This window comes from Oreochromis niloticus, linkage group LG18 (assembly GCF_001858045.2).
Source record: "Oreochromis niloticus isolate F11D_XX linkage group LG18, O_niloticus_UMD_NMBU, whole genome shotgun sequence".
NCBI lineage: Eukaryota > Metazoa > Chordata > Actinopteri > Cichliformes > Cichlidae > Oreochromis > Oreochromis niloticus.
In genome coordinates, this window is record NC_031982.2 from 36,791,693 (window position 1) to 36,811,323 (window position 19,631).

Sequence of the window (19,631 nt, forward strand, 5' to 3'; positions counted from 1 at the left end):
TGGAAGAGGGATCAGATTAACTGCTGAGCCCAGTAAGTGCTTTGACATTGATTATAATTATTATTTATATTATTATATGAGATGTCTCTGAAAGCAGCACTGAGTGCAGTTTATCTGTAATAAATTCAAACCATTGTTAACATCAATTAAGTACATTTACCTTTACTGTAGAAATACTTTACATGAAACTGTAAAATGTTACTGGTTTCCATGTGTTTGGTTCAGTTGCTTACTGGGACTTTGTGTAATGGGGGTTCATGCTGTGTGACAACTGGTGCAAATCAGTATAAGATATTCTTTGGCAGTGGAACCCGGCTAAACACTGAAGCCAGTAAGTTTTCATATTAATAATAATAATAGTAAAACCATGTAACCAGTAACATAACACTGTTGTTAGCTGGGAAACTAAATGTCATCGTATTTGCAGGATAAAGTCACTCATATATATATTATAAAGGTTTTTACTAAATTAATTTGCATTAATCTTTTTAATCAAAAAACAAAATAAATATATGAAATTATTATTTTTTAAATAACACTAAAATAGATCCACAGCTAATTTATTTGATGGAGTTCATGTTGGGTTAATTTTTTTGGCGTGTGAATCACACACTTCTTAAAAGCGTACTAATACCTCAGTTATGCTTAATGATGTGACATTATGATAAGTGCTACCTGTCACATCATGCAATATGCAGTTAATATGGATAATCATTTAAAAAGTGCAAGAATCATAATTATATGTAAATCAGTGTCATTAGGTATGGTAATACAAAATATAAAAAAGCTCAAATCTTAATATGAAAAATTAAATTTTCTATATTCTGCAAATACAGATCACAGAGTTTATGTTGTGAAGCTTCATGCTGTGTGAATACTGGCAATGCTTATAGGATCTTGTTTGGGAGTGGGACCAGATTAATCATTGAAACCAGTAAGTAATTATATGCAGTGGAACATGATTTTATTTATGTACTTATATTTAAATATGGATCATCTGCAGTGCATGCTGATGAACTGATTCATTAAAACCTAATTATATGTGAATCATGAGCAGCATCATCAGTGTAATCATGTGAGGTCAATAACAGAGCAAAATGTAAAAACATGTGAGAGGATCTCGATGATTTAATCATGTCTGAATATTAATGTTTAGAGTTAACGTCTCAGTTCTGATCTTTAGCTTTGCTGAGTTTGTGTTATGCAGCTTCTTGTTGTGTGACTGGTGGCAATCAGAATAAGATCTTCTTTGGGAGAGGAATCACATTTACTGTTGAATCCAGTGAGTAAAAGAAATATTTTATATAAATCATAAACTACATCACACCTTATTCAGACTGAACATAATGTTCATGTTAAAGTGAAGCTTTAAAGTCTCATCTGAGTTTTATCAAAAGTACAATAAAAACAGTTTGTTTGACTCTTATCTTTGACCTGAATAAAGAATTTAGTGATATAAAAATAACTGATTTTAATATCAGCTGTACATCATAAATCTAAAGTTGCAGATTTTTACAGTAGTTATTTTAATGAAAACATCAACGTGTTTGCGAAACATGAAAACCCTGTTTAGTTTAGCTGGTTTGTGTTACTGAGCTTCATGCTGTGTGAGTGTTGGTGGAACCAAGATGACATTTGGACGAGGAAGCAGATTAATGATTGAACCCAGTGAGTACTGTTATTGATCATAATCAGTGTTAAAATGACAACTGTAAATATAAAATAATTAAAATAACAACTTAATCACTGGAACACAAACAAAACCTCAGTTCATTTTAAAATTATATATAAAATATTTGATAGATTTTTTAATAACAAATCTGCAAATTCATTTGAACATTGAATAATCTGACACAGTTCATGTGACAAAAATGCAAATCACATGTTTCCTTTATGGCCTCACATCAGCAAGTCAAACATAAAAGATATAACGAGCTCTTTGAAAGAAAAAAAAGATATTTCCAGTTATTTGGTATCAGTATTAAAAATTGACTCTTAAGGTTAACGAGAAGTTTAGACATAATTCACTGTAACACTGTTACACAAAATGCTTGTAACATGAAAACAACAACAACAACTGTAAAAGATAAAAATCAACAGCACCCAGCTAAAATATTTATGTAAACTTGTAAGAGAAGAAATTCAGTAAGAGATAATTTTATGATCTTCCTGAGTTGAGTCAAAGTCAGTGGTGAGTTTGTGTTGTGGGTCTTTATGTTGTGTGACATCTAGCAGTGGATACAAGCTTATCTTTGGAAGTGGAACCAGATTAACTGTTGAACCAAGTAAGTAAAGCACTGACTCAGGTTCATGAAGGAAAATCAGAAAATATGAAGCTGAGAAACTGAAAATGTCAGTAAATTAGAATATATGGTTTTGTGTTTGGGTGCTAAAAGTCAGAATAAGATCTTCTTTGGAAGTGGAACTAAAACTATCATTAAAACCATTTAAGTTATGATATTTATGAAAATCAGGGTTAATGTAGCTCTCACCAAACCAGAAATATATAACACTGTTGTCAAGCAGAAAACTTCAAAACATCAATTTTTCACAAATTAAGAGTTTTTGTTTGATCTACATGATGCTGTGGTGTCATAACAGCTCAGAGAGCTAATAAAGGTTTAAGATGATTAAGAAGTACTAATCTATTAATAACAGGGGAAAAACTAAAATGAGTGTTTTTTAGAAATAATCTGAAATACAAAAGTGAATAAAGCTCAAATCTTAATATTAGAAATTTGATTTCCTCTATTTTACAAACATATAAGTGGATCACAGTTGGTCACATGCAGAGTTTATGTTATGAAGCTTCATGCTGTGTGAATACTGGAAGTGCTAATAGGATCTTGTTTGGGAGTGGGACCAGATTAATCATTGAAACCAGTAAGTAATTATATGCAGTGGAACATGATTTTATTTATGTATTTAAATTGAATCATCTTTAAACACGGTGCATGCTGATGAACTGGTTCATTAAAACCTAACATGTGAATCATGACCAGCATCATCAGTTTAGTCATTTTACTTTAATGCACATTATCATGTGAGGTCAATAACACAGCAAAATGTAAAAACATGTGAGAGGATCTCGATGATTTAATCATGTCTGAATATTAATGTTTACAGTTAACGTCTCAGTTCTGATCTTTAGCTTTGCTGAGTTTGTGTTATGCAGCTTCTTGTTGTGTGACTGCTACAAGTCAGTATAAGATCTTCTTTGGGAGAGGAATCACATTTACTGTTGAATCCAGTGAGTACAAAAGTCTTTAATATAAATCATAAACTACATCATACCTTAGTTTTTTAGAGTTACATACAAAATCACAAATACTAAAAATAGACTTTTAAAGCTTCAGTAATGGTGAATAACATATTTAACACTGACTGAACATTAAAATCATCAGTATACCAGTAATACCAGTAATACCAGTTACGTAAATATATATGCAATAATGAGGTCGTATGTCAGTATTTTTAATAAACAAATGTCTTAAATGAGACAAAATCACTGTTGATAAATGAAGTTCACCAGTGCTGAGTTTGTGTTGTGAAGCTTCGTGCTGTGTGAATGCTGGAGCTGGAACTAAGATGATATTTGGGAGGGGGAGCAGATTAATTATTGAACCCAGTAAGTACACACCAAAATATTCTAAGTAATTAAATTTGTGATCTTATATGCACAAAACATCATGTTGTATAGTAAAAGACAACAATTTGAGGACAGTGATAATTAAGTAATTAAGTAATCATATGCAGTGGAACATATTTTTATGTATGTATTTCTATTTAAATTGAATCATCTTTAAACACAGTGCATGCTGATGAACTGATTCATTAAAACCTAACATATGTGAATCATGAGCAGCATCATCAGTGTAATCATGTGAGGTCAATAACAGAGCAAAATGTAAAAACATGAGAGGATCTCGATGATTTAATCATGTCTGAATATTAATGTTTAGAGTGAACGTCTCAGTTCTGATCTTTAGCTTTGCTGAGTTTGTGTTATGCAGCTTCTTGTTGTGTGACTGCTACAAGTCAGAATAAGATCTTCTTTGGAAGAGGAATCACATTTACTGTTGAATCCAGTGAGTAAAAGAAATGTTTTATATAAGTCATAAACTACATCACACCTTATTCTGACTGAACATAATGTTCATGTTAAAGTGAAGCTTTAAAGTCTCATCTGAGTTTTATCAAAAGTACAATAAAAACAGTTTGTTTGACTCTTATCTTTATAACATTATTAACAAAGAATTCACTGATATGCAAATACCTGTTCTTCATGTCAGCTCTACACCAAAATCCAAATTGGCAGATTACAAATTTTTCTCACACAGTCGGGTTTTTTTTGTTTGTTTTTTTTAAGTAAACTATCAACATGTTTGTGAAACATGAACATCATGTGCCATTAGCTGGTTTGTGTTACTGAGCTTCATGCTGTGTGAATACTGGTGCAGCTAAGATGACATTTGGACGAGGAAGCAGATTATTGATTGAACCCAGTGAGTACTGTTGTTTATTATAAATATAAAATATTTTTAAAGCACAACTTAACTGTATTCAACAAATCTATACGATTAATCTGATAAATGTTGAGACATAATTGATTGAAACACTGTTACAAAAAGAAGAAAATTTGTAAGATTAAAGAAAAAAAGAACTACACCATACAGCTCAGCATTTATATCAACATGCAAGAGCATAAAATCTGTAAGAGATATGTTTTATGATCTAACTGAGTTGAGTCAAAGTCAGTGCTGAGTTTGTGTTGTGGGTCTTTATGTTGTGTGACGAGTGGCAGTGGATACAAGTTTATCTTTGGAAGTGGAACCAGATTAACTGTTGAACCAAGTAAGTAAAGCACTGACTCAGGTTCATGAAGGAAAATCAGAAAATATGAAGCCGAGAAAAGAAATTTGTTTTGGAAATGGGAGTAAATTAGAACGCAGCCCAAGTTTAAATAAGTAAAGAATGGCTCACATGTATATTAACAGAAGGCTGCTCAGTTTGTGTTGAAGGCCTTCGTGCTGTGTGAATGACGCCAGTCGAACAAAGCTAATGTTCGGAAGTGGAACCAGATTAACCATTGAACCCAGTAAGTACTATGATGATGGGTTTTACTTAAAAACAAAAACTTAAGAACAGTAAGAATAAAATCACATCCAGTCAGAAACTTGAATCTCTGAGATAAAACATTTAAAAAAGACAAAATTTAAGAATTAATATATATTTGTTGCTTAAGAAACAAGAATAAAAATAATTATCAGCTGTGAAAAATGTGCTTTTTAAAGTGTAGTTGAACTCAGTTATTCAATGCTGAGTTTGTGTACTGGGGCTTCTCATTGTGTGAATGCTGCTAATAAGTTCATCTTTGGACGGGGAACCAGATTAACCATTAATCCAAGTAAGTCTTAGTATTTTATGTTATGCTAGATGTTGATGAGAAAAGGTTTAAATTAACTTCAGAAATCCACTGATTGAAAATCTATGATTATGAATATTAGATGATTCAGTCTCAACATGTTTGTCAAATCAACACCAAACAAACAATCTGACGAAAAAGAAAACATGAAACAGTTCAGTGCAGCGCTGCCATCCGATGACACACATTTATATCGCTTCATTTTAGAATGTCGAATAAATAGTCTCTATGTTTACCGAAAGACTTTTTACTTTTAAAAACAACCCTAAGATCACACATGTGGCTGCATAATGTGTGTGTTTAAACAACCACAGCAGAAGAACTAACTGTCATGAAATAACATTAAGATCAAGTCGAGATAAATTATGTTGGGACATCAGAAACCTGCATCTCTAAAATAGAACGAGAAACTTTTTTAAAAATAGACACAAATTAAGAATGAATGTATATTTGTTTCTTAGAAAAGAGTATCGAACAGTGTAATTATTAATGGTGAAAAAGTTCTTTATCTAAATTCAGTTATCCAGTGTTAGTTTGTGTTAGTTTGTGTTAGTTTGTGTTAGTTTGTGTTAGTTTGTGTTAGTTTGTGTTATGGGGCTTCATGTTGTGTGAATGTTGCTAATAAGATCATCTTTGGACGGGGAACCAGATTAACCATTAATCCAAGTAAGTGTTTATATAAAGGTCATATTAGATAACAGTTGTAGCAAATAGTAGCAAATAGTTAAATTAGTTCACATTAATTTAACTAATCTTTCAACAGTGATGAAAATGAGTAACAGGATTATAAAACTGACAAATGAAAGAAACATAAACAGACAGAATAAACTGAATATGTGAATATATTGATAAAATATGGTTGTTTGACAGAAATCAGGGGGAAATGATGTAACTACTGCTATGTTGTCTTTGTCATTCAAATACATTAACTAAGAATTCCTGTATTCAGTAAAACCAAACAGTGCTGCATATCAGATTTACACTAAACATCAGAATGTATGTTAATAACTGTTCTGGTTAGTTTGTGGATGCTGGCTTGTGTCTTCATGTTTGAGATGATCACAGCTGAGGTTTGTGGCATGGAGCTGTGTGCTGTGTGACTGTAAGTGGTGGAAATAAGATCAGCTTTGGAAGTGGAACAAGATTAATTGTTGAATCCTGTAAGTATTAAAAACAATAGAAGACATTAAATGTATGAATTTAAATGGACAAACCAGAATCGTGACTAGAAAACAGCAGCAGTGATGCTCTAATGCCTCATCTGAGTCTCATCAAACCATCATAAAGACAAATTCAGTAATAATTTTAATCTCATTGCATAAATACCTGAACAAAGAATGAATCGATGCGATGTTAATACTATGAAAATAACATGGTAGATCATTTTTCTCATAGAGTAGTTATTTTAATGTAAGGAGACAATTGTCAAATATGAAATTCATGTTTTCCAAAGTTCAGCACGACTCAGTCTCAGGTTGGTGTTATGGAGTTTCATGCTGTGTGAATCTTGGTGCAGCTAAGGTGACATTTGGAAGTGGAAGCAGATTAATCATTGAACCCAGTGAGTAATGATATTAATTATGATCAGGTTTAAAATAAGAACTGTAAATATTAAATATTTGTAAACAGCTGGAAACCAAAGAAAAACACAGCTCAGAGTAAAACCTGCATATAAACAACATATATAGTATTTAATGGGTCATTTTATTAAGAAATGTCATCTTAATATTTAATAATTATACAAACATATATTGCAAATGTTACCATTTTATTCTCAAGGCTCACGAAAAGAGATAACTCAATCAAAAGGGAAATGATGTAAAACATGTTGATTAGCCATTGAACTTTTGACTGCTTGTTGTTTCAGGAAAGCCATACATAAACAAACAAACATTAAAAGAAAACACAAGCAGCTTGTAATAAGATCAATTATATGAGTTTTTATCTTTCTGAGAGGACTCAGAGTCAGTGCTGAGTTTGTGTTGTGAGTCTTCATGTTGTGTGACGAGTAGCAGTGGAGTTAAGCTTATATTTGGAACTGGAACCAAACTAACTGTGGAACCCAGTAAGTACAGAGTACACTGTTGTTTTCATATGAAACACGTGTGTATGTGGAACGGATTCAGATGATTTATCATTTGAAAGCCAATGATGAATGCAGGACAGTAGATAAAATTGGCATAAAGTTAAGAATAAGTCTAGAAGAATGGTCTGTAGTCAGAAACCTGCAATTCTGCCAAATAGTGATTTAATTTTTCAACATGAATCATTGGAGACGTTTGTGTTATGAAGTTCTTCATTGTGTGACTGGAGGAGGTGGATTTAAGCTAATGTTTGGAAAGGGAACCAGATTAACCATTGAAACCAGTAAGTAATATAAGTAAAGTTGTTTTTTAACAAGTCATCACTATATTTATTGGGTGTCATTTCATTAAAAACAAAAACAGGTCCAGCGAGGATACAAACTAACAATGAAATAATAAAACCGACTCTGAGAAACATCAGTCTGAAGTTCAGCTTTGCTGTTTCACACAAAACAATCAGTAAAAGTCAAATGTGATTGAATCTGAACTCCAGGTTCAGCTTCTGGCTCCTGGCTCTGTTCACTGGTCAGAGTATGAACTGTGTGTGAAACCATGTTTGCTGTGGAGCTTTCAGTCTCTTTGGTTTTCACTGAGTTTCTAAATTTTGGAGCGTAAAAGTTTAAAAAGACTTTTTTACAGTTCTGTTTTTCTAAAAATGTTTCCATAACAGATCTTACACACAGGAACCTCATAATGAACGTTTCTGCATTATATTACATTATTTTACAATATCAACAACTGTGTTATTTATTCAGATGAGTCAGATGAATTAATAATATGAGCAGCATCACTGTTAGTTCTGTAGAGTTTGTGTAGAGGTGTTTCCTGTTGTGTGTATACTGGAAACAAGCTCATCTTTGGGTCGGGAACCAGGCTGAACGTTGAAGCCAGTAAGTCCAGTTTGAATTCAAAATGAACTAAAACAAAATATTCAAACATGTAATTATTCACGCAGCTGTTTTCTAATAATAAGTCCGGAGGACGACACAAAATAGGATCCATGTTTCTATCGCCCTGTTCTCTCTTTTATTACTTTGTTTCACCTCTCATTGGATATTAATAATTCAGACTTAAATATCTAATAACACATGTGCAAATTTAAATCCTGAACTGAAACGGTGTCAGAGTTGTTGTTGAGGGGAGCTGCACTGTGTGACTGGAAACCAAAAAATACTTTTTGCTGAGGGAACTCAGCTTTCTGTTGATTTGTGTGAGTATGATTTACTGTAATCCTCTAGTGTTAGTTTCATTATCCAGGACCCGTCTGACTGTACGTCACACATTTATTGTCTGTAGACTGTTTGTTGTTTCAGGAAAGCCATACACAAACAAACAAACATTAAAAGAAAACACAACCAGCTTGTAATAACATCAATTATGTGAGTTTTTATCTTTCTGAGAGGACTCAGAGTCAGTGCTGAGTTTGTGTTGTGAGTCTTCATGTTGTGTGACGAGTAGCAGTGGAGTTAAGCTTATATTTGGAAGTGGAACCAAACTAACTGTGGAACCCAGTAAGTACAGAGTACACTGTTGTTTTCATATGAAAAACGTGTGTATGTGAAACTGATTCAGTAAATGTTAGGCTTATGTGCTACTTTTATTTTGAAAATTGTCAGTCTTTAGATAAGTGTGGAAGTAAAAAATCCTGAAAAAGAGAATTTTAATTCTTTTAGTTTTACAGAAATAAACAGATTAAACATTGAAATCAGTAAATACAAGCACAGCACGTTAATATTAGACCAGCCTAACAGAAATATTGAAGAAATAAGTAAAACCATAACTAATAAACAGCAGTGCTGAGTTTGTGTTAAGGGTCAACATGTTGTGTGAAGGATGGTGGTGGAGTTAAGCTAATGTTTGGAAAGGGAACCAGATTAACCATTGAAACCAGTAAGTTCTCTGATCTTGACCACAGATATGTTATATCCTTAGAAGCCAGTGACACATGTGGTTTAATAAAAACATGAAATATTTTAATATTTAGTATTAATTTCTATTTATTTCTTAGCAAACAGGAGTATTAGGAAAAACAAAGGAGCAGAAACAGTGTTTCTACAGTCAGCTTGTTGCAGTTCTTCAGTGTTCAGTTTGTGTGTTCGGGCTTCATGTTGTGTGAACGCTGCTGGTAAGATCATCTTTGGACAGGGAACCAGATTAACCATTAATCCAAGTAAGTGATCAAGAGTAACCAGAAGTATTGTTAGGATCGTTAATATTGTCTAAATAATAATGATGAGTCATGATAATCAAGCTGACGAGTTTGATTGTATGAAGCATCGACACTGACATATTTAGTCTAAGCCCAACAAGACGTTTGTGCTGTGAAGCTTCATGTTGTGTGAATGCTGGATATAAGATGTTGTTTGGAGGAGGAACCAGATTAGTCGTTGAAACCTGTAAGTAATCATATCAATTCAAATAAATCAATATTCAGGGGCTCAAAAATGGTACAAAGAAAGTCACAATTCAGCTTTCTCTGTGGAAGTGGGACCAAATTAAAAGTCCAGTTCATTTATCAGTAACATCGTTGCCATGGGGATTTTTTAAAGAAGCACAGACAATGATTAACATGATGATTTAATGAGAGTTGATTGAAATATTTGAAAAATATATTCAGACTTCAGAAGTCTGTCTGAGCAGCGTTGGGTTTAGTTGGTTTCTGCAGGGCTGCACTGATGATGTTTTAGCACTGGCACTTTGAAGTGTGTGAATGTTAATAAGATTATTTTTGGAAGAGGCACAAAGCTACATGTTGCTGCCAGTAAGTTGAATTCATTTTAATCTTGAGGTTACTTGGTATCATTAGTGTACATATGATTAAATATATCACATATATAACTGTTTAAAGTAGAAGGAAAGTCAGCTTTTGTGAAACTTCGTCACTGAAAAATAAATCCTGAGGATCCAGACAAACAGAAACTTAATACAAACGATATTTAAATAGTTTGAGCTCCAAACATGTTTGCTACATGAAGAATGAGAACAATGATGGATGTTTGAAAGGACTCTGGTAGTTTTTGTTCTGTGGGTCAAACACGTGAGTCTGACTCCATCAGCCACACATAATATACACTTTATTCAACATATATCACTTTAATATTTCATCAAGTTCATTTATTATTAAGTGAAATGAAATCTCCAGAGTTCTGTTCTTTTTTAACAGTTAAGTCTTTTATTAGAAATGCAAAATCTTCAACTGCAGATTTTCACTCTGTCTCCAAAAAAGATATAAAAAGATACATCATGAAATTCAAAGGTTAAACATATATTTTAAATTTATTGATTATGTTATTCGGTGTGCTGGATGACATCAGCTCTGTCACTGTGAGTTTGTGTACGGCTGTTTCTTATTGTGTGAATAATAGAAACAACAAGCTCGTCTTTGGAGCAGGGACCAGACTGAACACTGAAACCAGTAAGACCAGTACTATAAACCATGATCAGAATAAACTGAATATAATGATGATGCGCTTTACACTGATAAAAAGTAAATAATGAAAAAACAATGTTTTATAAATGTTAATCTCAGTGACTTTAACGTCCAATCCTAATGATTTAAACGTTCTGTGGAGGACACAATGAAAAGTTTTATATTTTATTTTTATCATTTCTATTAACTGAATTTTCACTGAGAAATTTTAAAAAGTAAAATTGTTCAGTCTGTCAGTAAAGTTTTAAAATCTATATGTCGATATATGTTACACTTTAGCTTTGCTCGCTGCTCTGTTTGACCCGTCTGTGCGTGGAGTTGTGCTGATATCCTTCACTGTGCGTCTCTGTCTGGAAGCTACAAACTTGTCTTTGGCAAAGGAACCAAATTAACCATAGAAACGAGTGAGTGTCTCTGTGCAGCAAACAGCTGCTGTGTCAAACATTTACAATTAACGGGAAAGTGATGTGTGACATTTAGGAACACCAGTGGTTCATGTCAACAAACTGTTTGATCATTCAGTGAATAATTATTTGTTAGAGTCCAACTATCAACTAAATGTATCAGACATGAGGGGAAACACACACATATCCTGACAAATGAAAGTGTGAGCTCGTAGTTGTTGTTGAGCGTAGGCGCACTGTGTGACTGGAAGTGGAAACAGAAAACTAGTTTTCGGTGAGGGAACTCGGCTGACTGTTGAAGCGTGTGAGTATCATTTCTGTTATAGATCAAGTGCATAAAATCAAATAATAAATCCTCTAACAGTGTCGCTCAGTCTGACTGTAAAGCGTCACATTTATCATCACTGCAGTCTCTCAGGTGGAAAAATCTCATCATTCCTTCTTTGTACAGACAAACTTCATCATGTTCAACTATTTTTATTTTGCATTTTTAGATTGAAAAAAAATTAAAGCTCATAGTGATTGAAAGAAAAGTTAAACCTCAAATTTATAATTAAGTAAATTCATTTTGCATTCAATTCAATTCAATTCAATATTATTTATAAAGCGCCAAATCACAACAAAAGTCGCCTCAAGGTGTTTTATATGACATTACATTCCACCTTTATTAAGAGCAAACAGATAATCAGCAGCATGTCCTGTACAAGTTTACATTACAAGTCTTTGTTTATATTTACTTTTAGAAAAACCAAGTGTAGATTAGCTGTTGTTGTGTTGTCACACACGTGTGTGCAGTGGCAGTCAGTTTGTGTTGAGGGCAGATCCACTGTGTGACTTCTGGATCAGGAAACTTCAAACTGATCTTTGGAGAAGGAACCAAACTGACTCTACAAACCAGTGAGTGTCAGGAGTTTGTACTGTGATACTTATACTAGTATCTGTACTGGTGATGTTGTGTGTCCATGTCGAGGTTTTCCATATGTGCAGCTCACAGATCAGGTCGTCAGTGTTCATCACTGTCGATCAGTTATTTGTGTAAGAGGAGCGACTGTGTGACTGCTACTGGAGACAGCTGGAGGTTATTCTTTGGGGCTGGTGTTAAATTAATCATTGAAGCCAGTGAGTATCCAAAGAATTCAAAAAATATATAAACAATATATTTACTGTTTCATGTAACATACGTACTGTACATGTGTTAAAGTGATAAAACTGAAATACTGAGAACGAGAGCTCAGTGCAGGACTGAATCACTGCCCACATTAGTTACAGCTACTTGCTGATTTGTGAATAAAAACAGCTTTTTGATTCAATACAGATACTTAACATGAAGTTCTTAATCAAAGCACTAATGACCGTTACATAACCTTCAGCTAATGACACACTACAGTTAGATTAGCAGTGCAGTTTAGATGTTTCAATCATTATGTGGAAGAACAGACCCGTGTTAAAGTTTTAATCATTTTCAAATATTGGAAATATTTTCGATCTGCTGCACATGTTCAGTACCTGTTGCTCCTCGATGTGTCAGCTGTGAGTTTATGTGGAAGCATTTCTCCAAGTGTGACTGGAGGTGCCAAACTCCTGTTTGGTTCTGGCATTAAACTGTCCGTCAGTTCCAGTAAGTACAGTTTATATTTTTGCTGTTTTGTTAGTTTGATTAAACAAATTTGCTAAATAGTGCTTTGAGAAACAGTCATAAAACAACAATATATAAAATACACAAATGACGTCCAGACAAAGTTTTCATTTCTCTGCCATCATTCCTGTGGGTAAATGTTCATGTTGACTCCACTGTGTGACTGCTGGAGGGGCGAGACCAAAGTAACCATAGTAACCAGTGAGTAACTTTAGTAAATATTAAGTATTGGAATTAAAAATAATTTTCATGTACTTTAGTTAGCTAAGTACATGTTGCAACAACTAAACACCAAGTGAGTCCTTTATGTGGCGTTGTCGACAATGACTTTAAATCAAATGCTTTTACTCATTTTGCAGTTTGGTTCATTTCATTTCAAGTTTCATTTACGTGTCCACGTTTTAAAAACACCTTTAAAGGTGAAGACGTTGACTCACGCTCACCTGCAGCTGTCCACCTCTGTGTTTAAGTGCTGACAGCAGTCACAGTGTGACGTTCTCTGGATCCTCCAAACTCAGCTTTGGGTCAGGCGTTACACTGACAGTTAGCTCCAGTAAGTCCTTTTACACATCCCAAACAATGTTACATCATCATCATTATTATTATTGTTATTATTATTATTATTATTAGACACAAACACAGTTCTTGTAATGATTCAATTTTCAATTCAGTTTTATTTATACAGCATCAAATCACAGCTACAGTCACCTCAGGGTGCTTTATACTGTAGACCCTGCAGTCATACACATTACAGTCACATGACTGTAATACTGTAACTGTTCACATCTATACACACACAGTTCAGCTTGTATGTGTTTGCAGTTTAATGATATTCTTCATGTTATAATTAGTTGTGATGTTGAGGTTTTTAACTATAAAGATATAAAACATAACACATTAATTACCACAAACCAATACTCTAATAATCTAGCAGTTCTCTACTGATTAGCGCACAGCTTCTTACAGACGACGACCTTCTCAGGTAGTTTTTGCTGAGCGCACACACACTGTGTGACTGGGACAGGGAGCTGGAAAATAGTTTTCGGGAACGGCATAAAAATGACAGTGATGGACAGTAAGTGGAATTTTTATCAGTAGATCATTAAATCAAAACACAGTTAGTAATAAAAACCAACTTAGCTCAGTACAAACAATGAAAATTATTCCTGCGTTTTGGATTTTTCCACATTTCATCGGCACTAATTTTAGTTTCTGTGTCAGAGCTTATCTCTGAGGTTTATGTCACTGTTAGTGTTACTGTGTGAGTAACTATGGAAACAAGCTGGTCTTTGGTCCTGGTAGTAAACTCATAGTTCAGTCAGGTAAGTGTTTATAAACATCTGAGTTTATCTTTTATTTATTTGGACTGAAACTTTAAACTTTCAGTTCCGTAATTATTACTTATGTTATTCATCTGTACCTGACATACACATGTCATCACACTCTGACCTGCATACAACTGTCACGTGTAGATTTTGGCTACTCTTACATTTTTATATATATTAATATTTTGTTTTAAGCCAAATGAGATTTGGTAAAAAATAAAATAAAAGTAAAATATTATTAGCCAAAGATGTTTTGTGAATAAGTTAATATGTTGTTTGTGGACATGTGCACTCAGGAAATGGATTTAACTGAAGTCAGTTTGTGTGATTGTGTTTTTTGTTGTGTGACTGGCTTCGGAAACTCCAGAGTCCAGAGGTTTGGGCACAAAAGTTAGAACTGAGTCAAGTAAGTCGTTTTTATTTAGGGAACAGAAACGATGCAGCTGACTTTTCTCAGCTAACTATCCCCATTTTTACCCAGAACAATGATACCAGCAGTCCACAGATGTCTGTGAAGTAAAAGTTTCTAAGACATCTGTATGTTGTTACTCTTCACGGTCTCACAGATAAAAAACTTACTAAAAGTAACAAAGTGTTCAAAACGCCAAAGTTGTCCCATCATCAATGATTTGATGATTTGGTTATGACTCCAGTTAATGCTGCGAACAGCTCCACGGTGTGACTGCCTCAGGAGCAAACTGGAAACTTCTCTTTGGAAAAGGAACTAAACTGACTGTAAACAGCAGTGAGTCGAATCCAAATATTCCAAATATATAATACGGTTTATTCATGACAGTGTTGGACTTTGATTCAGTTACAAAAGTGTGATTTATAAAAGTCACATGTAGTTTTAACGTGCACGTCAGAACATTTAAACAGCTGTTAACAGGATCAGTTTAACTCTGAGATTTAAAACAAAAACATTTTAATAAAAAATGTTAACAGTTTTTTTTATCAATTGACTCCAAAACACATTGAGTGACGTGTGTAAGACAAACAAGCTGTGGATAGAAAGATGAACAAACTGGAAACTGCTGTTTGGAGAAAGAATTAGACTTAAAATAAATCTAATTAAACCTAATTTCTTCCGCTCTCATTTCGTTCTCCTGCCTAGGCATCAAAACAACCAAAATGAAATCATATATAAATAAAAGGAATAACTTTAGCTTTCTTTCAGTTTATAAAGTCTGACCTCATCATGGTCAGATGGAGTTCTCACAGGAGAATAAATATCACATAATATAAATAAAAAACCTGATGAACTAAATTATTATGACTGACATCAGAACAGAAACATTTCTCTGTGGTTATTCTTCATCTGGCCCTAAATGTATTTCACTCCATGGTGCTGCATCCTTTCAGTCTCTGAGTGTGTGACTGACTCTGGGCTTTATAAACTCACCTGTGGTGAAGGCACAGACCTGATGGCTTCAGTAAGTCCATCTTCCCTGTTTAACCAATGGAGTAGTTCAGTACGTGGAGGTTAACAGAGTATGGAGACTGTACCTTTGGTAACCTTGGTAATAATAGTGATATTGTGTCTGCCACGTCTACCTTATGGTAACATTATGTGTTTTTTAATTCCAGTCGCTTTAAATCCTTTACAAACACAGGAACAAATGTCCAGCCTTAAACTGGTTTCATGTATTTCGCCCCTCGCTGAGCCCTCACTGGTTTTTGCTGAGTCTGTTCTCAGTGTGTGAATGACGGTGTTAAGCTCCTGTTCAGCACTGGAACAACTCTGCATGTAGAAACCAGTAAGTCTGAGGTAGTTTTACAACATTAATATTCAGCCTTAAATAAAACTGAAGTATGAGGTCAGCTGTTATTGTGACATCAGCTGGTAAATTATTGCCATTAGATGCAGATGTGATTTACTTTGTCAGGGTTTTGTTTTCTTAAACCAAACTCACAGTCGATGCCTGTAAGCTCGTTTTATTCATAATCCAAAGATCGTGTTTAGAAGTTATCAATCACAACATTACAGCAGAGCAATGAGACATCATTCAGATTAACTCCACAACATTAGACACAAAAACATGCTTTAAACTTCAACCATTGAAAAGTGTCATAATTCAGCAGTAACTTTAAATTGCCTGCAGTTACTTAAAAGAAACATTAGAATAGTTTCATGTATTCAAGAAAGTCTTTCGACAAAATGTCATAATTTCATGACTAAATGCATCAAATTTGAGTTTTATATGTAAGATAACTTTACTGAGTTATCAGAAGTTATTGTTACAAACAAACCATTTACACTAAATGCAGTTTTGTAGTTGAGGTTTTTGGTTTGTAGCAGCGTGCAGTGTGACTGACTCTGCAGGCAGAAAACTCCACTTTGGAGGTGGAACCAGGCTGATTATTCAAACTCGTGAGCCATTTATCATTTATTAATCATGACTTAGAACTAAATGGGTCCTTTCTGTCTTTGAAACAGTTTTTCTTTTGTCCTGACGTCTTCTTGAATGTCATTACACTTTAATACAGAGCCACAGTTTGTCAGCACAACACTGAGTAATTGTATTTATTGTATTCTTATGAGATTTTACAAGTTAATATTTCAACAACCCAAAACAATCTTGAAACGATCAGCTTCATCTGCAAACCAAAGTTGATGAATAACCAAAATTATTGTCACTGAGTTTCAGTCTTTTAGGTTAAATTTGAGGTAAATACACAACTGATCCAACGTGCTTAGTTGTTAATATCATTACTCTTATAATTATATATTATTAGTTACTGTGAAGATGTCAGCTGATTACTGAGTTGAAGTTAAGAAGTGTTTCACTGTGTGAACGATGGGACGGGAAAACTCGTGTTTGGAGACGGAACCGAGCTGAAAATAGAGAAAAGTATGAAACAAACGAACATCACTGAACATTTCTCATTTTACATTTCGATGATGATTTTTTTCCTATAGTCACAGAAAATAGGAATCTATTTTCTATATTTTCTATTTATTTCTCAAAAAAAGATTTTTAGTAAATAATAATTTTTGAAATAAGATCATTTATCTAAATACATGCAAAGAGAAAAAAGACACTGAACACAAACGTCCTGTAAGGTGTAGATAAGTTATTGATCAGTCTTCTTTAACTGTGCGACTGCATCAGCTGATGAAAAACTCCAGTTTGGATCTGGAATGAAAGTCATCATCTCTGACAGTGAGTCGTGTTTACTGCAAGAGAAGAAGAAAAACGAGGCGTTACTAGAAGATATTAGTTATTAATTTGATTTTAATTTGATAGTTATTATTCATTCTAAAGGGTGCACAAACTGTATATTTATATAATCATTTAAGTTACAAAGTGCAGCTTTGAGGGTGCGAGGTATGAGTGAGTGAACTAATGTCCTGAAATAATCCTTTTCATTCACATGACAGCTTAATGTTTGGTTTTAAGGTTTAAGCAGAGAAAACACTGGTTCTGAATACGTCTGCACTTAAATGTCCTCGAGCCATAAACAGCAGGTGAAACTTTAACCTGTTCAGTTTCTGTGATGAAGTAAGTCAGTGTGTGAATGATGGGACACGAAAGCTAATCTTTGGACGAGGAACTGAGCTGAAAGTACAACAGAGTAAGAGTTTCCTTTCATTAAAACTGCACATCAACGTTTGATGTTTAGTAAATCTCACATTGTTAAAATTATAATCACGACCAATCCCACATGTTTGATAGAAGATAAGTTATCAGCATCTGCAACTTTAAAAATGTAAATATTAATATTCTGTTAGGCTTTTAATGTTAGATTCAAATGACAATGAGCAAAAACATCCTATAATTTTCTAAAGATAATTCTGTTATCACATTTAGTGACACACACACACACACACACACACACACACAAACCTGTGAATGTAATGAAAAATAAGTCTTTGAAAACAAATTTAACTCAGATGAACAGAGTCAACCTTCTGGGATTTTCTTACATGGTCAAGATTTTTAATGCTTATTTATTATTTCATGTTTTTTTATTACACAAATACATTTAACCTCAGTTAAGCTTCATTCAGCTTCTTTCTTTTTTTTTTTTTTAACACTGAATACTTTTCCTGACTCAAACCTCAGGATAGGTTCTAGGATAGGTTCTTTTACCCAATTAGATTAATTAAATACATAATTAATAAAAGCAAATTGTAGAGATTATGGGGAAAAAAGGAAAATGTAAACACATGATCAGTGACTCAGTTAATATCAGTTTGTTGTCTGTTGGGCTCCACTGCTGCTGAGTTTTTGTTGCTGAATCGTTCATAGTGTGAAGAGTGATAATTTGAAACTGATTTTTGGTTCAGGAAGTCGACTGAAAGTTCAAACAAGTGAGTGAAAAAGTTTTATTCAGAAAAAAAAGCTTCTACACCAACAAAATATAACAAAATATACCATCTGGATTTAAAGTAGTGATGTGGAGAAAAAGAGAAAACTTCAGCTCTGACTCCCAAACAGTCCAGATTGAGTCTTTTTAACTTAACAAAAAGATTTGAACTGATTTCTGTTGCTGCTGATGTAAATGGATGAATTTGATTGGTCCTGAGTGATTTTAGTGAGTGATGGATGGAACAACAGGAGCAGCAGTCTTTGTTTGGACAGACGATGTTACTTAAATCAAACAAACTCTTTCAGGTCAGCAAAACACAAACTGTTGTTTCTGTATTTCTGATTTAGGTTGTAATGATGTAAAACATTTTATGTAAAACAGAAAAATGTGTTTATTTATTTAGTAAAAGACACAGAAGCTGAGTGAAACACAGAGTGATGAATCTGGTTCAGGTTTTTGAATGCCACTGATTCACTGTGTGAACAGTAATAACAACAAGCTGGTTTTTGGTTCTGGGGTCAAAGTTACTGTACAGTCACGTAAGTGCATTTACGTATAATCTGTCTATACAGTGTTAGGGTGGTCGTATCAGTGTGGTTGTTAAATGTAAATGACTGTTAGTTTCCAATTATTTTTCTGTTCACACATGTTCAGTATTTTTAAACATCCTAAAATGTTAGAATTCAGTAAACAAATGTAAATCCTGATTCATCACTACATCGTTGCCTGTCCCAAACATGCTCTGTTGGTGTCGTCTTGTTTAAAAGGAGCAAGTAAAATATCCAGATCGAGCTCCATGTGTAGCATCTGAAATTAAACGTACTATTATTATAATTGGTGAGACGTTTAAGCGCACGTTAGTTTATACTTTAACTTAATGTTGTGACTCTGATGTTGTGACTCTGATGTGTACAGAAGCAACATACTAGATCCAAACACTCTTTAAATCAAATGTTTTCACCCATCAAATGACAATGTTGATGTTGAACTTATATTTTTTATATTTTTGGTGA

General features: G+C 33.7%; 1 protein-coding gene across 4 annotated transcripts in view; it reads left to right on the forward strand.

Moving 5' to 3' along the window:
- Positions 1-19,631, forward strand: part of LOC102081292 (uncharacterized) — a 107,675-nt gene that overhangs the window by 84,200 nt on the left and 3,844 nt on the right. Inside the window, exon 3 of one of the 4 annotated variants that reach the window (XM_025900235.1) lies at positions 3,191-3,250. The exons of the other annotated variants lie outside the window; for them this stretch is intronic. Coding sequence (XP_025756020.1) covers positions 3,191-3,250 — 60 coding nt within the window. The remainder of the gene's footprint in view (positions 1-3,190; positions 3,251-19,631) is intronic. 4 annotated transcript variants of the gene reach the window in all.